General features: G+C 48.8%; 8 protein-coding genes across 8 annotated transcripts; 7 read left to right on the plus strand and 1 right to left on the minus strand.

Moving 5' to 3' along the window:
- Positions 1 to 607: 607 nt before the first annotated feature.
- Positions 608 to 3,473, plus strand: H6S33_006218 (uncharacterized protein; the record flags this gene model as incomplete). The annotated part of the gene is made up of 12 exons (XM_044837650.1): positions 608 to 916; positions 1,307 to 1,387; positions 1,476 to 1,546; positions 1,681 to 1,756; positions 1,827 to 1,846; positions 1,912 to 2,048; positions 2,766 to 2,827; positions 2,903 to 2,927; positions 2,992 to 3,011; positions 3,054 to 3,196; positions 3,248 to 3,269; positions 3,402 to 3,473. 12 exons carry the CDS (start codon positions 608 to 610, stop codon positions 3,471 to 3,473), a joined length of 1,038 nt encoding a protein of 345 aa, XP_044699527.1.
- A 5,378-nt stretch (positions 3,474 to 8,851) lies between these two features.
- On the minus strand, positions 8,852 to 9,595 carry H6S33_006219 (uncharacterized protein; the record flags this gene model as incomplete). The annotated part of the gene is made up of 1 exon (XM_044837651.1): positions 8,852 to 9,595. The coding sequence occupies one exon, from the start codon at positions 9,593 to 9,595 to the stop codon at positions 8,852 to 8,854; it is 744 nt and encodes a 247-aa protein (XP_044699528.1).
- Positions 9,596 to 12,608: 3,013 nt separating this feature from the next.
- On the plus strand, positions 12,609 to 15,798 carry H6S33_006220 (uncharacterized protein; the record flags this gene model as incomplete). The annotated part of the gene is made up of 1 exon (XM_044837652.1): positions 12,609 to 15,798. A coding segment is annotated over one exon (3,190 nt), but the record flags the coding sequence as incomplete, so codon positions are not given.
- A 601-nt stretch (positions 15,799 to 16,399) lies between these two features.
- On the plus strand, positions 16,400 to 16,639 carry H6S33_006221 (uncharacterized protein; the record flags this gene model as incomplete). Its single annotated transcript, XM_044837653.1, has 1 exon — positions 16,400 to 16,639. The coding sequence occupies one exon, from the start codon at positions 16,400 to 16,402 to the stop codon at positions 16,637 to 16,639; it is 240 nt and encodes a 79-aa protein (XP_044699530.1).
- Positions 16,640 to 16,786: 147 nt separating this feature from the next.
- H6S33_006222 (uncharacterized protein) lies at positions 16,787 to 17,458 on the plus strand (the record flags this gene model as incomplete). The annotated part of the gene is made up of 1 exon (XM_044837654.1): positions 16,787 to 17,458. The coding sequence occupies one exon, from the start codon at positions 16,787 to 16,789 to the stop codon at positions 17,456 to 17,458; it is 672 nt and encodes a 223-aa protein (XP_044699531.1).
- Positions 17,459 to 17,684: 226 nt separating this feature from the next.
- H6S33_006223 (uncharacterized protein) lies at positions 17,685 to 18,014 on the plus strand (the record flags this gene model as incomplete). Its single annotated transcript, XM_044837655.1, has 1 exon — positions 17,685 to 18,014. A coding segment is annotated over one exon (330 nt), but the record flags the coding sequence as incomplete, so codon positions are not given.
- A 100-nt stretch (positions 18,015 to 18,114) lies between these two features.
- On the plus strand, positions 18,115 to 18,529 carry H6S33_006224 (uncharacterized protein; the record flags this gene model as incomplete). Its single annotated transcript, XM_044837656.1, has 1 exon — positions 18,115 to 18,529. A coding segment is annotated over one exon (415 nt), but the record flags the coding sequence as incomplete, so codon positions are not given.
- A 57-nt stretch (positions 18,530 to 18,586) lies between these two features.
- H6S33_006225 (uncharacterized protein) lies at positions 18,587 to 18,954 on the plus strand (the record flags this gene model as incomplete). The annotated part of the gene is made up of 1 exon (XM_044837657.1): positions 18,587 to 18,954. A coding segment is annotated over one exon (368 nt), but the record flags the coding sequence as incomplete, so codon positions are not given.
- Positions 18,955 to 18,958: the final 4 nt, after the last annotated feature.

Below are 18,958 nucleotides of genomic sequence, written 5' to 3' on the forward strand. Positions count from 1 at the left end.
CTGCGGAGCGTTCCGAGGTGATGATTGTTCGTGAGATTGCAAATCTTCAATTTTTTTCCGCACAGCTCCTTCTTGCCCCCTACTGTAACTGAGCCTTACGGCCAAGCTCCTGCTCCATCGCTGTAAACATTCACCATGGCCATTTTAGGCAGGCGGAATAAACCGCAGAGATGATGGCAGTCCGTCATGGGAAAGCAGAGGGAGCGGGGAGATGGGGTAGAGCTCCCTAGCCACTCTGCATAGACTCTCTGTTCGGCAGAGTTTCCAAATTCGCAATGCAATCCCAGCACTCGCGGTGATCACTGGCACCGTTCTGTAGAAAAACAGAGGAAGTAGTACGTTTCCAGTCAAGCCACTGCGCTAACCAAGACTTTGAAATTGCCTCTGCCACCGGCTTACCCGCATTAAACGTAGCTCCAGGGGAAACTCGCGACAGGTATTTTGACTTTACCAGGGCCAATAGGACATCGAACTGGCGTATCGTGTGGCCCAATCACAGCGGCGCGCCCCCAACCGCTATCGTCGTTTCGGAAAGAGGCAGGCTTTTGGCATATGCGGTCGGTTGTCAACACCCACGGGGCATCCCTGCTGTGCCCACAGAAACCACATGTCGGGGCGCCGTGTGGCTTTCGAAAGAGGCTTGCTGCTGAGAAGCTTCCGTTTTCCCTCGCTGTTTCACGGCGTTTCTGCACGATCGAAGATCCGATTCACGAGCAGCGCAGGGCAGGCAGGCAGGCAGGCAGGCAGGCAGGCGCGCCCAGGGGGAGAGGGCAGAATCTGCTATAAGCAGAAGGTGCAGCACACCCTCCTCGAGAAACCTTATCAGTACCCCACGGCCCAGATGGCGCTCCTGAAGCACGCGCCAACGGCCGGGCACCTTCTTTTTCCTGATTGCGGGGTAGAAGAACGGAGGAAGGTCAGTCCCACCCATATGCGCAGGGTCATATAGCAAGCACTGGGCCAGCAGACAAAACAGACACTCGAGCGCAGGCCCGGATGCTGCCGGTGACGTTATGGGTGTGTCTCGGGAGTCGGGAGTCGGGAGTCGGATGGACGTTCTTTACGTGCGCATGTCTGTCTGCCGGGCCCTCGGGGGGGGGGGGGGGTTTCACTGCTTTGGGACCAAAAGGGAACAACCTGTCTGCCTCTGTTCGCCGTGGCCAGGCGGGGACCTCCTTGGGCGGGCAAGTCTGTTGTCGAGACGTAACGGTGTTCTATGCTCTCGGCTGTCGGCCACGGGATAAATGATGATGGCCAGGATTACTCTTCCATCACCATCACCATCACCGTCATCCAGCTGTGACAGGCTCTCGTGACGGGCGCAATCGTTTCAAGCGCTGATCGTCTCTGGGCAAGGAACAGGGTCGAGTGCCGGATCGCCAATCGAGTAGGTCGTTGCTAAGCTTCAGCGAATAGCAGCACCGCAAGTGAGATGCTAGATGGAGTGAAGGCGCTGACTGACAGCTGTGCCGCAGGGGAGAGCACAGGCGGACCCACGAACGGAAGCTGTGCAGACCTTCACTCTCTCTCTGCCGATGGACGTTGGGTATGTGTGGCCGTGTCGTCTTCGCGATGATTACTATCATATGCGCTGCGATGTGGACATGCAATATTACATATTTCTTTTTCCCAATAATCTCCGTCTCAGATCACGAACCCTAACCCACAGCACATCTACAGTAGTGGCAGGGAACTAGGGCGTGCCTGTAGATCATCGACACGGATCAGGTCGCGGGACTCGGCGCTGGCCGTTACGGTGAGCGATCTGGCGCGGTCGATTTAAACTCGCCCTAGGAGATTATAACTATGTATAGCGAGCAAATCAGGGTATTTTGGTACATGCCAAGTAACCGGTCCTGTGGGCCCCCTCGCCTTCTTGCCCGTGGCACCTTATCGGTGCATTGTTCATAGCCCTGCAGATATGTTGATGACATTCTACATCCGGTATGTGCGCCGTGGAGAGGCTCGTCTGGTCTGGTCGTGTGCCGAGTTTCAAGCTGGCGGGCGGTGGGTGGGGAATGTGGCGGTGTTGGCGCGGGAGAGCCGAGGTTTGTGATAATGAAGGTGCTGATAGTTGGATACCTCCCATGCGCCGTCCTCTTTGGGCGGGATGGAAGCTGGGACCGGAGCATTGGCTGCGAATGGGGAAAGTGCGTGGGCGCTGTTAATTATCGACGGTTTGGAAATCTACAGGGTCATCATGATGTTTTGGGGTGTTTATTCTAGTGTCAATCATTGAGAGTGGGAAGTTTTTAATTCTGGCTGTGGGCCAATCAGGGCCGTGAGATGGATGGTGCAACAAGCGCTGGGGATTATCTCTTGCAGTTGAAGCTGTGGAGGGCAGGTGGAGGGAGGAGGGAGGAGGGAGGAGGGGGGAGGGTTCGGAGGAGTTGGGTTGATCGAGTGATCGGGTTGTGGTTGAAAGAAGGTTTGGCTGCTGACCGCAAAGGGACACACAGGGACCACATGGCAACATAGCTACTCTACATGTGCACAGCAACGGGTCTTGTCAGGTAGATCTACTTTAGATGGCCTAGAGCTGTCTGCGTTTCCTGATTTCCTGTTTCCTTTTGCCCAACACCACCCCCTTCATCCTCCCCTCCTCCCCTCCTTCCATGCAAAGAAACGGTTAAGCACGGCTGCACGTGGAATAAATCGGCCAAAGACCGCAGCAAGCGTCGATGCCTCAAAATAGACAGCTTAATATGTCCATGCATAGATAGGCGATAGAGCTAGTGGCCGATCCTGACAAACAATCTCCAGAGCTACGGTCATTGATTCCATCATCTCTCGCCAGGAGAAGAGCACCACCGCCCCTTTCACATGGGTAGCCGAACACTGACCATCCCGATACGGGGACATGAGCAGACGAGATGCCGTTTGCAGAAAAGGTACAGCATAGGTGATACATAACAGCTATGGAATAGGTCTGTCTTATCGTAATACCCCCCGCTATCACCACGCTGCGCTGTTTAATGCATCTTGGAATAGACTTCGTACCTCCAGGAATGGTTATGGCCCTCTGATATGATCGATAAGAGGGAAAGAGTCAGCTCGAAGGCGTTATTATGACTATGATTGATGTGCGAATGGGCGTCATGGGCTATCACTCGTTTAACGGGTTGCGGCGGGATGTGGAACTTTTGGGTTTTGGGGTTGGGTGCGGTGTGAGGTGTGAGGGATATTGTTTGATGTTGTGAGTACTGGGGGATGTGCTAGTGGGGCCTGTCTTAATTTCCTTGTGTAGGCTTCTGGTTTGGTGCCTGGTGGTGAGCTGGCGGGTTTTCGGTTAAGAACTATCTCGCATTTTATGAAGGTTAGGATAAATATAGGGATAGATGGATGGAACAATGTCAAAAATAGTTTAGCCGTCAGCTGAGGGACTGACACGCTCTGAACAGGGCGAGATTTGGAGCGAGCTTGTATTTTACGCCAACAGCGGGGAGAATGTGGATTTGCAAAGAAATCAGTAATATATTGTATTTTCAAGTCATAATGGAGTTAATGAAAGTCACAATTCTGTCTAAAATAATTGGGTAGTGCCTTTCGAGACCACCAAGGGGGCGGATCTAGTTAGTATGTTGTAAGCTTTTGATGTGAAAAACTCTTGCAAGTTACTTTTTTTATTTTCTTTTATTTTTATTTATAAGTGGCGGTGGATGTAGGCTGGTTCTGGAGTAGTGCGATATCGTCATAGACTATGGTCTGCATACGATTAATGAATTAAACAAAGAAAGAAAAAAGAAAACTCTTGCTATCGGAACATACGGGATCACTCGATTTTTCAACACGTGTAGGGGCAACAGCTTGTGGGTTTTCCTTGGTTGATACTGCCTCCTATCGAGTCATGTCTTTGTTAGTCCCATGCTGTGAGGTGGGGCGTCCCGGCTTCTGCTCATCACTACGTACGCCGGTTGTCAGGTTCTTCGACGAGATGGCAGAGGGGGGGGAGGTGTTTTTGTCTTGATATCGGATGCTCAGTGTTTTCCTGCCTGGGCGTCAATGATATTGGGACTGTTGGTGGCCTGTTGTACATGGTAGATCAAAGGTTACACATGCTAAATGTAGTTTTGGGGAGTGTGAAATTATTGAGGCCGAGTGATGCTCTGTGTACCGCTTCGCTTGGTGTTTTGCGACGCCGGGATAATGTTTTCACTGGAGATGGTGCAATAAATTTGACAGATTTACGTTTACCACTTGGTATGAAGTTCGAGGAGCGAAAAAAAAAAAAAAAAAAAAACGGTGAGCGATATTTGTTCCGATGTCTCTAAGATTTGAAAAAAGGAGTTACTGAGGCATTCATGATCATTGATGTGGTGGGTTAGGGAACTTCCGCCTACAATGTGGAATTTTAGGACAAGAATTTGAGGGACGCTTTTATTATGCTGTGTATTAAAAGATCAATACCGTTCCCCATATATACACTATCATTGCTCCGGCGGAGGATCGTTCGAAAACATGGAATATCACGCAACTCAACATGATAGACGGCCTGTGAAGATAATACAAATCGGATATTCAGTTTTCACGTTTTCGTGTCTTTATATATATGCAATGCGCAGAGATAATGCCTCGAAACCGGTCTTTTAAAGTCCCCTCAAAAATATACCCGATATTCGTACACGCTCGACTTGGCCGCCGGATTGGCGGAAAGTCTTGTTAAACATTTCTGAACCGGGTATACTGGATTCGTGAGAGATATGGGATTCAAAGTTGAGAGGTGGCAACGGATAAATCTCCTGCTGGTTGGTTTACAATGTTTGGTTGAAACTTGAAATATTTCTGCAACAAACCTAACCCTCTCCTCTAGATAAAATTATGCGGGTTACCGCCAAGGACATGACAGTAAGATCGTAGTACTCCCAGATGCGGATACTCTCCCTGCTTGTGCGCATAGATGGTTATGTCCAGCCTTGCTGATCGAAGTTGATTTCGAATGTGCGGAATGTAATGGTATTTTTGCCCTTACTAGCAAACAGCTGAACTGATTCAGCTGTTGAAGGTTTTTGGGTTCAGGCGCTCATTCATTCCGCTTCCCACGCGGGGAAACCAAAACACTCTCAGCAGCAAAGCGTGTCCAACTGGAGATTTCCAGAACCATACCGTCACAGTCTCCCCAATGCTTGCCCCATGCGCCCACCACTACAGGCTACTCTACTCAGACTGGGAAAGTGGTAGATATAGGAGATAGGACCCATATGCACGAGGGATCTAGACATGAGAGAAACCTGGGCGCTCTACATACGTCTGCTGGACAGCTGGACAGTAACTAAGTGACCGAGGGGCTAAATATGTTGTGTACGCATATCTGCTTTAAATGTGTGTACTGTCGGACAGTGCTGCAAAGATTATTGTGATACTGATACCACTCTGGAGCTGTGAGGAACCCGATTGGCTTGTCGAGATTAATCTGGCGAATGACAGGGATAGCGGGAGGCGCCACAGTCCATGACCTTGGGGGGACAGGATGTGGCTCGAAGGGTGGTAGATAGCCGCCTGACTCTGGAGCGAGAGTGTTTGGGGGCTGCATTTGTAGGTACCGTTATCAGAGCTGAAGCATTCATCATACCCACTCAAAGTGAGGCAACCCTCACTTTGCCCCCTTTGTATTGATATGCCGTCATCAAAGAATAGGAAGGCATTAGTCCTTCAAATGATATCTAACTTGGGTATCCTCAACGCCGCTGTACGGTCAGTCGCGGGATACTGATACGAGCACTGTCTTGTATAGTGGTGATGACTAGCATACCTTTGATGGAGGTGTATGTTTCTGTTGATTCGTGAAAGATACTATTAGCCTTCAGGTCGAGTCAATGGTACGTCTCTTGTGAAAAGCTCAATGTCCATGCATAAGCAGCAAACATGGACTGGAATTGCCTTCCTAGAGTAAGCTTGCTGGATAGCCAGACTCAGATACTGAGCGGCTGAAACTTTACCTCCTTCTTCCAATCCGCATATATAGCAGAATGACACGAATTTTGAATTAGGTAGTTCAATTGGGTCTAACATTCCTAGAGCACTTACGAATGACCTTACAGTTTTGCAAGCTTTCAACTGAATTCATTCCACATATGAAAGTCTATCCTAGTATCCATCAACCAATTATCAGTCTCCACCTCAAACAAATGGGCCATTCCCAATATACTCTGAATATTAACAACTCACATCCTCTTCCTCCTCCCCTTACAAACCTTCAAGAACTCATGTGAGCTATCAGTAATACCACGATTCTTTGCCTCGAGTAACTCCACTATACATAGTCTACGTGCTCACTTCCCCTATTCCGCAGCTTGAACAAAGCCTCCAAACGTACTGGTAAGCGCCTCCAAAACACTCTCCACTCCTCTGAGGATGCTACCGACACCCATATCCATTCCTTTCTTATTTTCCCTTTCCTAAAAGCCCCGTTGATCACCAAAAAATGGATTTCCCCAAGACGAATTCCAGCACTCAGATGCCCAAATTCGTCTTTTGCCCCTAAAACATCATCTTTTGGCTCTGGTATCTCATCGTATATTCCTCTATTTTTGGCCGCTTATCAGTCGACCACAAAATGTTGTCTATTTAGAGCTCCAATTACGAAACCGGTCGTGCGACCTCATTAGCTCGTCTTTCGAATCAATCTATCCTACGCTCATTTTATGGCAAATGTTCCCACCTTCACTACCCGTGAAAAGACGAAGATAGCTCAATTGAGAAATCCTAATCATTTGACTCGGACATAATTCTCTTTCTCATAACTTATCATACTACTACAAATCTTCTGTCCAAAATCCAAGTCCAATAATTACTTCGGCTAAAATACAAACTCTAATGACCCCCGGACCTGTCTAATACTTTCCACCTAATATGTAGAATACAATGTAGTGTGTCGAATCTCCACTGTTTAAGATGTCTAAAGACTCCTGTCTAATTCCCGTTTGTCTTCCCCGTTCGTCTTCCCCGTTCATAATAATCCCCCCTGCTCAGAATCTCTCCTCAGAAATTCACCTGTCTAAAGTCTCTTGTCCGGTGTTCATGTCGTCAGTATCATTATAAAAAGGTCAGTCCAACATCCCGTATTACTTCAGGAAATCGATCCGTATATCGATAGATCAATCATACTATTGATAAACCATCTATTGTTCGTAGATGATGTCGTCTCAGGCACCAAATAAGCGGCGCCTAAAATGCTTTTTATATTTACTACCTATATATCGTCAGGAGAGCTTGAGCAGCGTAATACCCTTATTAGCCCGTGGTCAACATTGGGGTTTCCATTGAAGTCCGACTTCAATGGTTGTATTGTAGCCAGAAGTCTGGCCCTCCTTCGGCTTGGGTCCCTGAGCTTAAAGACCGCAAGCAGACTTGCTGGGCATAAACCCTGCAAAGCCTCGACGTCAGTCAGCTTTTGACCAAACCAGTCTCAGTCGTTGCGTGCGTTTCACCAAACCAGACTCAGTCGTTGCGTGCGTTTCCCAGTCTGTAACCCAATGTTTCCATCGTACAAAGTGTGTGAATTGTCCTCTCGTCGCCCTTGCCGTGCAAAAAGATAGGTAAACTGAGCTGTTTGAATGTGTTTACCCACCAGCTATCGATATCTTCAGGTATATCTTCATATCCAAGACATAGCTCCCTCCTGAAATACCCCGGGATGTAAAACCCGATCTTTTTGTAGCACCTGCGATATCTACACTACCGACATTAGTTAATTTGACCGGGCATTTGACGCAACTCTTCTCCACCCTTGTATCACTTGGTAAATAGACCAATGGCGCAATATCCTGCGCTTGAAATGCCGGGTCTTCCTGAGGGTCTCAAAGAACCCATCTTGTAGCTTACATCCTCGTCCTCAGACATGGTTCTAAGACGTCGAAATTGCTGACAAGTTCAGTGTTGGAATAACCATCCTGGGCAATTTGTAGAAGATTTAATTTCCAAATGGAAAACTTATAATCACGGTTAAATGTCCGAAGTATCTGCATTGCGGGATCGATGCGATTGCTATGACGATACGGTATTTGATCTGATCCCTGTGGGCTGACTCATAAGACTTCGTCGAATAGTCCGGAATATTGCCGTATTGACGAATGTGCTCTGTGAAATGGCCCATGAGGTACATTTTAGGGAAGTTGAAGTGGGATTCTGGTCGCAAGATCTCGTCGGTTTCAGCCTGGAGATTTAGCCTTTGGTATACGATAACCTTTCGTTTTTGGCCTAAAGAGCATTCTAGGCCTACTAACTCGACGTCGTATTCCCCGTGCAATTCCCCCCGTTGTTCCGCCACAAGTCTGTCAGTCTCTCTAGTCGCACGATATTTCTTGAAGATATCCTTCGTTCTATGGAAAGTCTTCAGGTAACTATCCAACATGTGTATCGTCAGCTCGTTATGAGAACGATGCTGGATGACTAGTGCCTACTCAACTAATTCCTGGACGTATTGAAAGGCTTTCTTGAATGGCTCTACCTGGGTAGATGACGGATTCCTGAGTGCAGACGCAAGGGCTGGTAAGATTATTTTCTGAAAATTACACATCTCTTTCCCTTGCCATTGACTGATCGCTTGATAAGACTTCATCGGTGGGGTAAATCCAGGGTAACGTGGCATGCATGTCCATATGGTGTTGAATTCATCCAAACGACCATGTTCCTTCAGGAAGTTCTCTAGCCATTCCATAAGATGTTTCAGAATTCCCAAATATACCATGTGGAGCATGTATGGCTTATGAAGGTCGTAGGCTTGGACGAATGGGAGATGCCAGAAAAGGTTGTACAGAGGTCATAAACCACAAGAATCGCACCACTTGGTCAGCATCTTCAGCTCCCACCTTTCGTCTCTTGTCGCATCCTCCAGTACCTTCAGCACCCTGTACTAATGATACATTCTCTTGTATTGATTCTGATCATGAGGGTAGGTCTTGAGCAGTTCGGCTTCGTATTCGCCCAGTCTATTGACGGGTATCTCGCACTTGGGGCACAAGTTGAACTTGTTATTCAGAATATTGCAGCTCTCCATGTGGTCCGAAAGCCATGCCGTCAGAATCGGCCAAGAACGTCTCTCGTACCCGTCTGAGCAGCCCATTAAGACGCCGAGCCTTTGGTAAAAGTGCAGCAGAGGCTCCAATATAACTGACATGACTCTCCTCAGCATCTCCGCCATCCAGGACCGGAGTCTCTCCTTTGATGTCGTGTTGCCAATTATTTTAGTAGGTATTGGCAATAGTGCGAGTAGCAAATACACATTGGTCGACGGCTTGAATCGTACTTTTCCCAGTATATTGCCTATCGTCATATATATCGGCCAGGTCTTCTTGTCTCCGAAGAAGTTTGTCAGATGAGTGATGCCGGAGCTGCAGATAATTGGGACAATCGTGACCCTAGTAAGAAGACTTTCCTGCATATTCCACCACCAGTCCACTGTATGCATCTCGGAATAAAGTTGATATCCGTCCACGTCGTAAACCCTCTCCGGGCGATAAATCATGCTCGACTTGTAACAACGTTGACCCAAGAGATACCTCGCGCATTCGACCGGATTCCTGTAATATAAGTCGGTTGTTCTTCCAAAGCCGTCCCCGATGGTCCCGTATTGAAAGTTAGGTGGGGAGCCCGTCATTTTGGCGAGCTGTTTCTGGAAAGAATAAGCAGACTGAAAGGAACGCTCGTTCTTTATCATCTTATGCAACCCCTCATGGAAGTAGGTGTTAATTGAGGTAGATGTCAGCTTGTGCTCGATAAAGAAATGAGCCAATCTCCATTCCGCCGCGTCTTTGAACGGTGCCGAGGGCTTCCAATTCTCTTCCGCATTGTCCTGATAGTCATGAACCCGCTTTAATCTTTGTCCAATGTTGGGTAGTTATGCTTTTGCCCTTTGATTATCGTCATCTCTAGTAGGGCAATGTTGGACAGGATTTTGAGGTTGCCCGGGAACCGTCGCCCCACAATTCCGGGCTCTGTGGCTATGGATTGAACACGATGATCCGAGTCCATTCCCATCATCAGGTATACGCGTACAGGGGGTCGTAGTTGTGATTGCGGGGGCGGAGGTGGTGGTTGGGGGCTGTTGAGTAGGGTAACTCACTGTGAGTCTTGGCAACCCCTTTTAGTTCAATTCCGGCACCGCCACTCACTGGACGGGTACAACAATCGATGATTGCATGTCACTGAACGCACAATCTCGAGCCCACAATCATGATGGTGCATGAAATTCAATGATACCACGTTTCCCCATCCTCTGCTTCGATGGAATACATAAATTTCGGATTCTGAACTCCGGGTTACCGCATTGGGTGAATCCCACTTCTTGTCTCCGCTGTGTTTTCTTACGCTCTCAGGTTCTGTACTCCAGGTCACCGCTATACTAAGTTTCAACGCTTGTAACCCTAACTACCCACAACCAGGTTTCAACCACCACCAAGTTCACATTGATGTATTTCATTTTGACCGAAGGATGTAGCAAATCTAATATAATCTGTAATGGCAGCTATTCATTTCGGCTAGGTGATAAATTGGAATGAGAAGAGGAGGTATTGTGTAGTGGGATTAGTATTTGTAATAGGGATTTCTGTTCTGTTCTTTTAGTTTCTGTTACGCGGAGGTATTAGTCATTATCGGACTATGGTTGGATATATAAGGGGGCGTTGTCTCGTGCTTATACCTGTTTTCTCTCTTTCCTTCTTTCTTTACGCAACCTCTGCATTCTACTTGCTCGCTAAAGCTCGCAAAGAACTCCCTGATAACAAACCTCGCTTTAAAAACACTTTATTTTATTCCCCTCGGTTTACCCTGGTATACCATACCAGGTTGAGCCACTTCGTCCCCGATCGTACGGTCGCGTTTTGTTGTTCCAAGCGAAAAGAAACCTACGAAAACTGGCTTCTAGCGAAGAATTCTCCAGCCTTGACCTCCCGAAGGGAAGGAAAAGAAACCTATCTGAAACATCACTATACGCTGCCAGAAGAACTGGACATTCAGTCATGTCGCAGCAAGCTTCGCTTCAGTCCTTTTTTACCCAGTCTTCCCAGCAAGGGACAGCCCCCTCGCAGAACAGGAATACCCAGGTTCCCGACCCAACCCCATCCGGAGCTCAGGAACAGGAGTTCTCCTCGACCTTTGCAACAGAATCCGACTACAACGACCCATACCAACCGAGAATTGACTACCTCTATCCGAGCATCGTTCCCCAGGACACTCACACCCAGACGGACCTGAACTACATTACCTGGGCCATTAGACATGCCACCAGCCGAATCTGCCCACCCACCGACAGGATTGAAATCCTCGAAGAGCAAACAACCACACTCCGGAGAACAGTGGATACACTGAGGCACCAAATCGAGGCGCAGACAACCATGATCACCAGTATGCACTCGGCGATCCATCTTCTCCTCAACAAACAACCACAACCGCAGCAACCGCAACAACCACAACAAAACCAACAACAGCATCAACAGCAACAACAGCGAAAACAACAACCGCAGGGACAGAGAATGCCCCCTCCAGTGGTCCCCCAAATAATTCCCCAAGCAGCGCCTCAGGCAGCTCCTCAGGCCCCCCCACCCGCACCCCCCCAACAAGCCCCACCCCGTGGATGGAAAGCAGGCACCTGGGCCGCCGTGGCCTCGGCACCCGGTCCCGCTCAAGGAAATTTCCAGGTTGTGGAGAGAAGGAAGAAGCCCGCAAAGCCAAAAGCGGACCCTCTCTTCAAGCCAGAATATACTAAAATCAACAGAGAAATCATTGTTGAAACCACTGCCCCATCCGACGTTAATCCCTCCGAGATCAGGACCCTAGTTAATGCAAGAATTCAGGACGAATCCTGCCACTTTATTTCAGCAAGGAGAACACCCAAGGACAACTTCATCCTGGAAACAAAGTTTGTCACCCCAGCAACAAAGGCAATGGAGTATGCCAAAGAAATTGAGGAGGCTCTCCTCACCCTACAAGTACCAGTCGCCATTATCCGGGCAAACTCCAAATGGTCAAAGTTCCTTATTCACGGAATCCCCACAACGGTCGGAGAAGGCGTCGAGGCAGGACAACTGGTAGCATCCGAAATTAGAAGCAATTATGGAGATAACTTCCAACTTGCCCAGGTTCCCCGCTGGATCTCCAGAGCAGAGACTCGAATGGAGAAAACCCACTCATCAATGGTCATCGCGCTCCCAGGACAAGTCACAATGGAAACACTAGGAGTTAAGTTCCTATCCCTCTTTAACCGAAGCTGCCACATCGAGGCCTTCCTCCCAACCTTCCCAGACACCCAATGCGCGAAGTGCCTCGAATACGGTCACCGCCAGGAGAAATGCAAAAACAACGGGAGATGCGGTCACTGTGCCGGAGACCATCTCACCAGCTTCCACCCATGCAATCAATGCCAGGGAGGATATAGATGCACCCACACCCCAATCAGATGCCTGAACTGCAAAGGAATCCATAAGGCCTCCGACCCAGCATGCCCCGAAAGAGTCAAACGCCGATTCCTTAACAAAGGAAAAGAAAACGCCCCACCCGCTCAAGACCCACCGGCCGCACCCGTCCAAGAGTCGATAGTTCAAGTACCAGCCACCGCCCCAGTCGGAGCTACACCCGTTCCCGAAGATGACCAACCCATGACAAATAATGCTTAGGTCTCGAACCACCGCGCTCGCACACCAACTCAATTGTGCACGGAGCGAACTCATTACCAAGGCGGCGGTAGAAGAAGCGGAATCAGACTCTAGTATTTATTTCCTATTATTACAAGAACCATGGACCTCAGCAGAGGGATACCCACCAGAATCGAACCTCTTTTATATTTTTACAGCCAGCAATACCAACACAAAATGCGCAACATACGTCCGCAAACATGCCAACCTCAAACCAAAACACCACTACACACACGATAATTTCATAGTATCGATTACGGTAGAAATCCAGAACAAGAAAACCCAAATCCTAAACATATACTCCCCAGGCCGAAGTGGCCCCTTCGCTCAGATAGCAAGTACAATCCAAACCCTTGATAATTGTCTAGTAATGGGAGACTTCAACTGCCACCATCAAATGTGGTACGGAGTAAATTCACATGAATACAGAAACAATATTCGAGCAGACCGCGTTAATGGTGCTCGACTAAAACGGTGGATAACCCGACAGAAACTGTCCCTCCTGAACGAACCAGGCATCTTTACACACTTCCCCAGAGACAGAGGGAAAAGGCCCACAACCATCGACCTTGCATTTGTAAAAGGCCCAACACTTGACCACAATCTACGATGGAGCACTGAACCCTACGGAGCGGGCTCAGACCACGGGAGAACCTCCGTTCACCTACACTTGGAGAAACCACCTTTTGTACCAAGACGAATGTGGCGACAAACAGACTGGAAGCTATTGGAAAACCACATGTCAAACATTTCCATCCCTGCAGAGGCATGGGAAACCAAGGAACTTACGGAACAGACTGTTGATTTCTTTCTAGAACTGGTCAGGTCAACAGTCAGCATAGTAACACCGCTCTCGAAGGAGGGGGTAAGAGCCAACTCCTGGTGGTCAGATGAAATGAAACAAATGAAGGCAAAGGTAAATGCAGCAGAAAGGAAGGCGAGGAACACAAGGAAACCCAATCACGTGGAGGAACACCGGAAGGCTTGCAGAGAATGGACAGTCATGATCCGGAAAGCAAAAGCGGACCAGCGGGAAAAGACGATGAACGAGGCGAAAGGTAGTGAAGTCTGGAGAATCCTAAACGTAGGAAGAAGAAGAGACACAATCATACCAACCATACAAGGTGAAGAAACGTTTGCGGGGAAGTGTCAAGCTCTAAGAGCCCAACTTTTCCCCTCGAAACGGACGTCCCCCGACCACCCCCCCCTAAACATTAGACCCCCCTCTTTTGACCTTAGCAACACCTTCGACATAGTCACCCCCGAAGAACTTAATAAAGCTATCGACTCCTGTCCAGCGCACTCGGCGACCGGCCCGGATGGCATTCCTTATACCTTTATTAAAGCAATAGTCAAAGCAAACACAACTCTAATCCAAGACATGTTCTCCGCCATGCTCCGGCACGGCGTACACCCAGCGGAATGGAAAATAGCTAAGTGTATCCCGATCCCGAAACCCGGTAAAGCAAACTATCATGAAGCAAAAGCCTACCGGCCCATTTCCCTTCTACAATGCTTCAGCAAAATCCTGGAGAAGATAGTGGCCCAAAGACTCTGCACCGCTGGAGAAATTCTAGGCACACTCTCAGCGAATCAATTTGGAGGAAGACCAACCATCTCGGCAATCGACGCCCTGCTGAGAACCTTAACGCCAATACAACAGAACCTACTACTGAAAAACAGTACCGGAGTAGCTCGGCGAGACAGACCAGCGATCCTAACCAATGATATCCAAGGAGCATTTAACTGCGTCGACCACCTACTCCTCGCGGAAATCATGCAACAACAAAAATTCCCTACCTATTTAACAGAATGGTGCAAGGAATTCAATACCGGCAGAAAACTACAGTTTCAATTCAACCACGAGCTAGAAGAGCCACAGCCCTATGATTCCGGAGTGCCGCAAGGTAGCCCCATGTCCCCGGTGCTATTTATGATCTATGCTGGAGTAATCCTGGACCCAACAAGCAGCCCGAAAGAGATGGACACTACTTACATCGATGACGACGCACTGGTACAAATATCCAAAACACCAGGCTTCACAATCAAGAGAATGGAGGAACGAATGAGGGAGAGACTAATAAAAGCTGAACCACTCCAAATTAAATACGACCCGGATAAATCCGATCTGATCTTCTTCCGGCCCACCACATCATCCACACAACAACCACGACTTCCGGTCAAAGTTAACAATATCAATATACACCCCAAGGAAAGACTGAAATATGTAGGAGTCTGGATAGATCCGACCCTCTCCTTCCGGCCCCACATCGAAGCAGCGATCGCAAAAGGCCTTAAAGCCCTCCACCAGATTCGATACACAGCCCGCTTGCCAGGCATAACGGTCAAAACAATCCATCATATCATAACACAAGGCTTCCTCCCAAGCCTACTCTACGGATCCGAGGCTTGGTGGACCGGCGCAGACCACATTATAAGATCCCTCGAACCACTATATAATGAAGCGGCCCGGATCATCACCGGCCTACCACGATGGACCAAAAGAGCTAAACTCCTCCGAGAAGCAGGCCTACCCCCCTTAGAACACCTCCTGACATATCGCTCAAGAAAGTACGGAACCAGAATACTCTGCTCCGAGGCAACCCACCCCAACAATGAATCCCTGATCGAGCTCCTCCCTTACAAAGAAGCAAATATCAAAGGAACAGGCCTACACCGAATCGCTTCCCTACTACTCCCATACCAGACCCCCGGAAATGCGAGAGATAAGTGGAACCAAAATAAACTACTACGTGACCACCTGTTGGAAGAATGGAACACACAATCAATACCGAACTACCACCACCGGGGGGAACTCCGCCCCCCTCCAAAGATTGCGAAACTCACCCTTACAGAAGCGAAAAAGGTATTTCGAATCCGATGTCAAACCACCCGAATCGATAAACATGCAGCACATACAGACCCCGAGCCATGCCAGTGTGGTATGGAAAACTCAGCGAAACATACACTTATGGAATGCCCGGCGTGGGCCCGAATCCGTACCCCCCTGATAGAGAAGATCCCCGGAGCGATGACCTGGGAAAACTGGATGTTTACAAACCTGAAAACGGACCTTATCTTACAATTTGCAAAAAACTCTCAACTCTCGAAGTGGTACGAGTCGGCGGAAGCGGTGGCGGACCTAGAAGAGGGGATGGAAGAAAATGATTAAGGACGGGATTAGGAAAGGGTGGTTTCCTTTGTACCTTTTTAACTTTGGTTTTACTTCGTTTTGATGGATCCAGCGCCCGAGTTCGCTGAGATATGTTATTTCTCCTTGTCGTTGGGTTGTTTCTGGTTGAGTGTCGTTCCGGAATTTCCTTATTCTTGTTGATGTTCGTTCGTGTTCGTTTCTGTTCGTGTTTGTTTGTTTGTGTTTGTTGTTTTTCTTTCCTTTCGTTCTTTTGTTTGGTTCGTGTTTTAGGCGGTCGGGTCGGTGTGCGATAAGTCTTGTACTTCAAAGCAATATAAGTTTCTTCTTCTTCTTCTTCTGCATTCTACTTGCTCGCTAAAGCTCGCAAAGAACTCCCTGATAACAAACCTCGCTTTAAAAACACTTTATTTTATTCCCCTCGGTTTACCCTGGTATACCATACCAGGTTGAGCCACTTCGTCCCCGATCGTACGGTCGCGTTTTGTTGTTCCAAGCGAAAAGAAACCTACGAAAACTGGCTTCTAGCGAAGAATTCTCCAGCCTTGACCTCCCGAAGGGAAGGAAAAGAAACCTATCTGAAACATCACTATACGCTGCCAGAAGAACTGGACATTCAGTCATGTCGCAGCAAGCTTCGCTTCAGTCCTTTTTTACCCAGTCTTCCCAGCAAGGGACAGCCCCCTCGCAGAACAGGAATACCCAGGTTCCCGACCCAACCCCGTCCGGAGCTCAGGAACAGGAATTTTCCTCGACCTTTGCAACAGAATCCGACTACAACGACCCATACCAACCGAGAGTTGACTACCTCTACCCAAGCATTGTTCCCCAGGACACTCACACCCAGACGGACCTGAACTAAATTACCTGGGCCATTAGACATGCCACCAGCCGGATCTGCCCACCCTCCGACAGGATTGAAATCCTCGAAGAGCAAACAACCATACTCCGGAGAACAGTGGATACACTGAAACATCAAATCGAGGCGCAGACGAACATGATCACCAATATGCATTCGGCGATCCACGCGCTCCTCAACAAACAACCACAACCGCAGGAACTGCAGCAACCGCAACAACAGCAACAACAGCAACAACAGCGAAAACCACAACAACCGCAAGGACAGAGAATGCCCCCTCCAGCGGTCCCCCAAACAGTTCCCCAAGCAGCGCCACAGGCAGCTCCTCAGGCCCCCCCACCCGCACCTCCCCAACAAGCCCCACCCCGTGGATGGAAGGCAGGCACTTGGGCCGCCGTGGCCTCAGCACCCGGTCCCGCCCAAGGAAATTTCCAGGTTGTCGAGAAAAGAAAGAAGCCCGCGAAGCCAAAAGCGGACCCCCTCTTCAAACCAGAGTACACTAAAATCAACAGGAAGATCATTGTTGAAACCACTGCCCCATCGGACGTCAACCCCTCCGAGATCAGGACCCTGATCAATGCAAGAATCCAGGACGAGTCCTGCCACTTTATTTCAGCAAGAAGAACACCCAAGGACAACTTCATCCTGGAAACAAAATTCGTTACCCCTGCAACAAAGGCAATGGAATATGCCAAAGAAATTGAGGAGGCCCTCCTCACCCTACAAGTACCAGTCGCCGTCATCCGCGCAAACTCCAAATGGTCAAAGCTCCTCCTCCATGGAATCCCCACAACGGCCGGGGAGGGCATCGAGGCGGGATAATTAGTAGCATCAGAAATCAGAAGCAACTATGGAGAGAACTTCCAACTTGCCCAGGTTCCCCGCTAGATCTCCAGAGCAGAGACTCGAATGGAGAAAACCCACTCATCAATGGTCATCGCGCTCCCAGGACAAATTACAATGGAAACACTAGGAGTTAAATTTCTATCTCTCTTTTTACCGAAGCTGTCACATCGAGGCCTTCCTTCCAACCTTCCCGGACACCCAGTGTGCGAAGTGCCTCGAATACTGCCATCGCCAGGAGAAATGTAAGAACAACGGGAAATGCGGCCACTGCGCCGGAGATCACCTCACCAGTTTCCACCCATGCAATGAATGCCAGGGAGGATATAGATGCACCCACACCCCAATTAGATGCCTGAACTGTAAAGGAGCTCATAAGGCCTCCGACCCAGCATGCCCCGAAAGGGCCAAACGCCGTTTCCTCAATAAAGGAAAGGAAAACGCCCCACCCGCTCAAGACCCACCGGCCGCACCCGTCCAAGAGCTGCTCCCAATCGTACAAGTACCAGCCACCGCCCCGGTCGGAGCCACACCCGTTCCCGAAGATGACCAACACATGACGAATAATGCCTAGGCCCCGAACCACCGCGCTCGCACACCAACTCAATTGTGCACGGAGCGAACTTATTACCAAGGTGACGGTAGAGGAAGCGGAAACAGACTCCAGTATTTATTTCCTATTATTACAAGAACCATGGACCTCAGCAGAAGGATACCCACCAGAATCAAATCTCTTTTATATCTATACAGCCAGCAACACCAATTCAAAATGCGCAACATACGTCCGCAAACATGCCAATCTCAAACCAAAACACCACTACACATACGATAATTTCATAGTATCGATTACGGTAGAAATCCAGAACAAGAAAACCCAAATCCTGAATATATACTCCCCAGGCCGAAGTGGCCCCTTTGCCCAAATAGCAAAAACTATCCAAACCCTTGATAACTGTCTAGTAATGGGAGACTTCAACTGCCATCATCAAATGTGGTACGGAGTAACATCATATGAATACAAGAACAACATCCGAGCAGACCGCGCCAACGGTGCACGGCTAAAACAATGGATACCTTGACAGAAACTGACCCTCCTGAACAAACCAGGCACCTTCACGCACTTCCCCAGAGACAGAGGAAAAAGGCCTACAATCATCGACCTTATATTTGTAAAAGGCCCAACTCTCGACCACAACCTACGATGGAGCACTGAACCCTATGGAGCGGGCTCAGACCACGGGAGAACCTCCGTTCACTTACACTTGGAAAAACCACCATTCGTACCAAGACGGATGTGGCGACAAACAGACTGGAAGCTATTGGAGAACCACATGTCAAACATTTCCCTCCCTGCAGAGGCATGGGAAACTAAGGAACATACGGAACAAACTGTCGACTTCTTCCTAGAACTGGTCAGGGCAACAATCAGTATAGTAACACCACTCTCGAAGGAAGGAGTAAGAGCCAACTCCTAGTAGA

The sequence above is a fragment of the Morchella sextelata genome (assembly GCF_020137385.1).
Source record: "Morchella sextelata strain SCLS chromosome Unknown scls_2, whole genome shotgun sequence".
Lineage (NCBI taxonomy): Eukaryota > Fungi > Ascomycota > Pezizomycetes > Pezizales > Morchellaceae > Morchella > Morchella sextelata.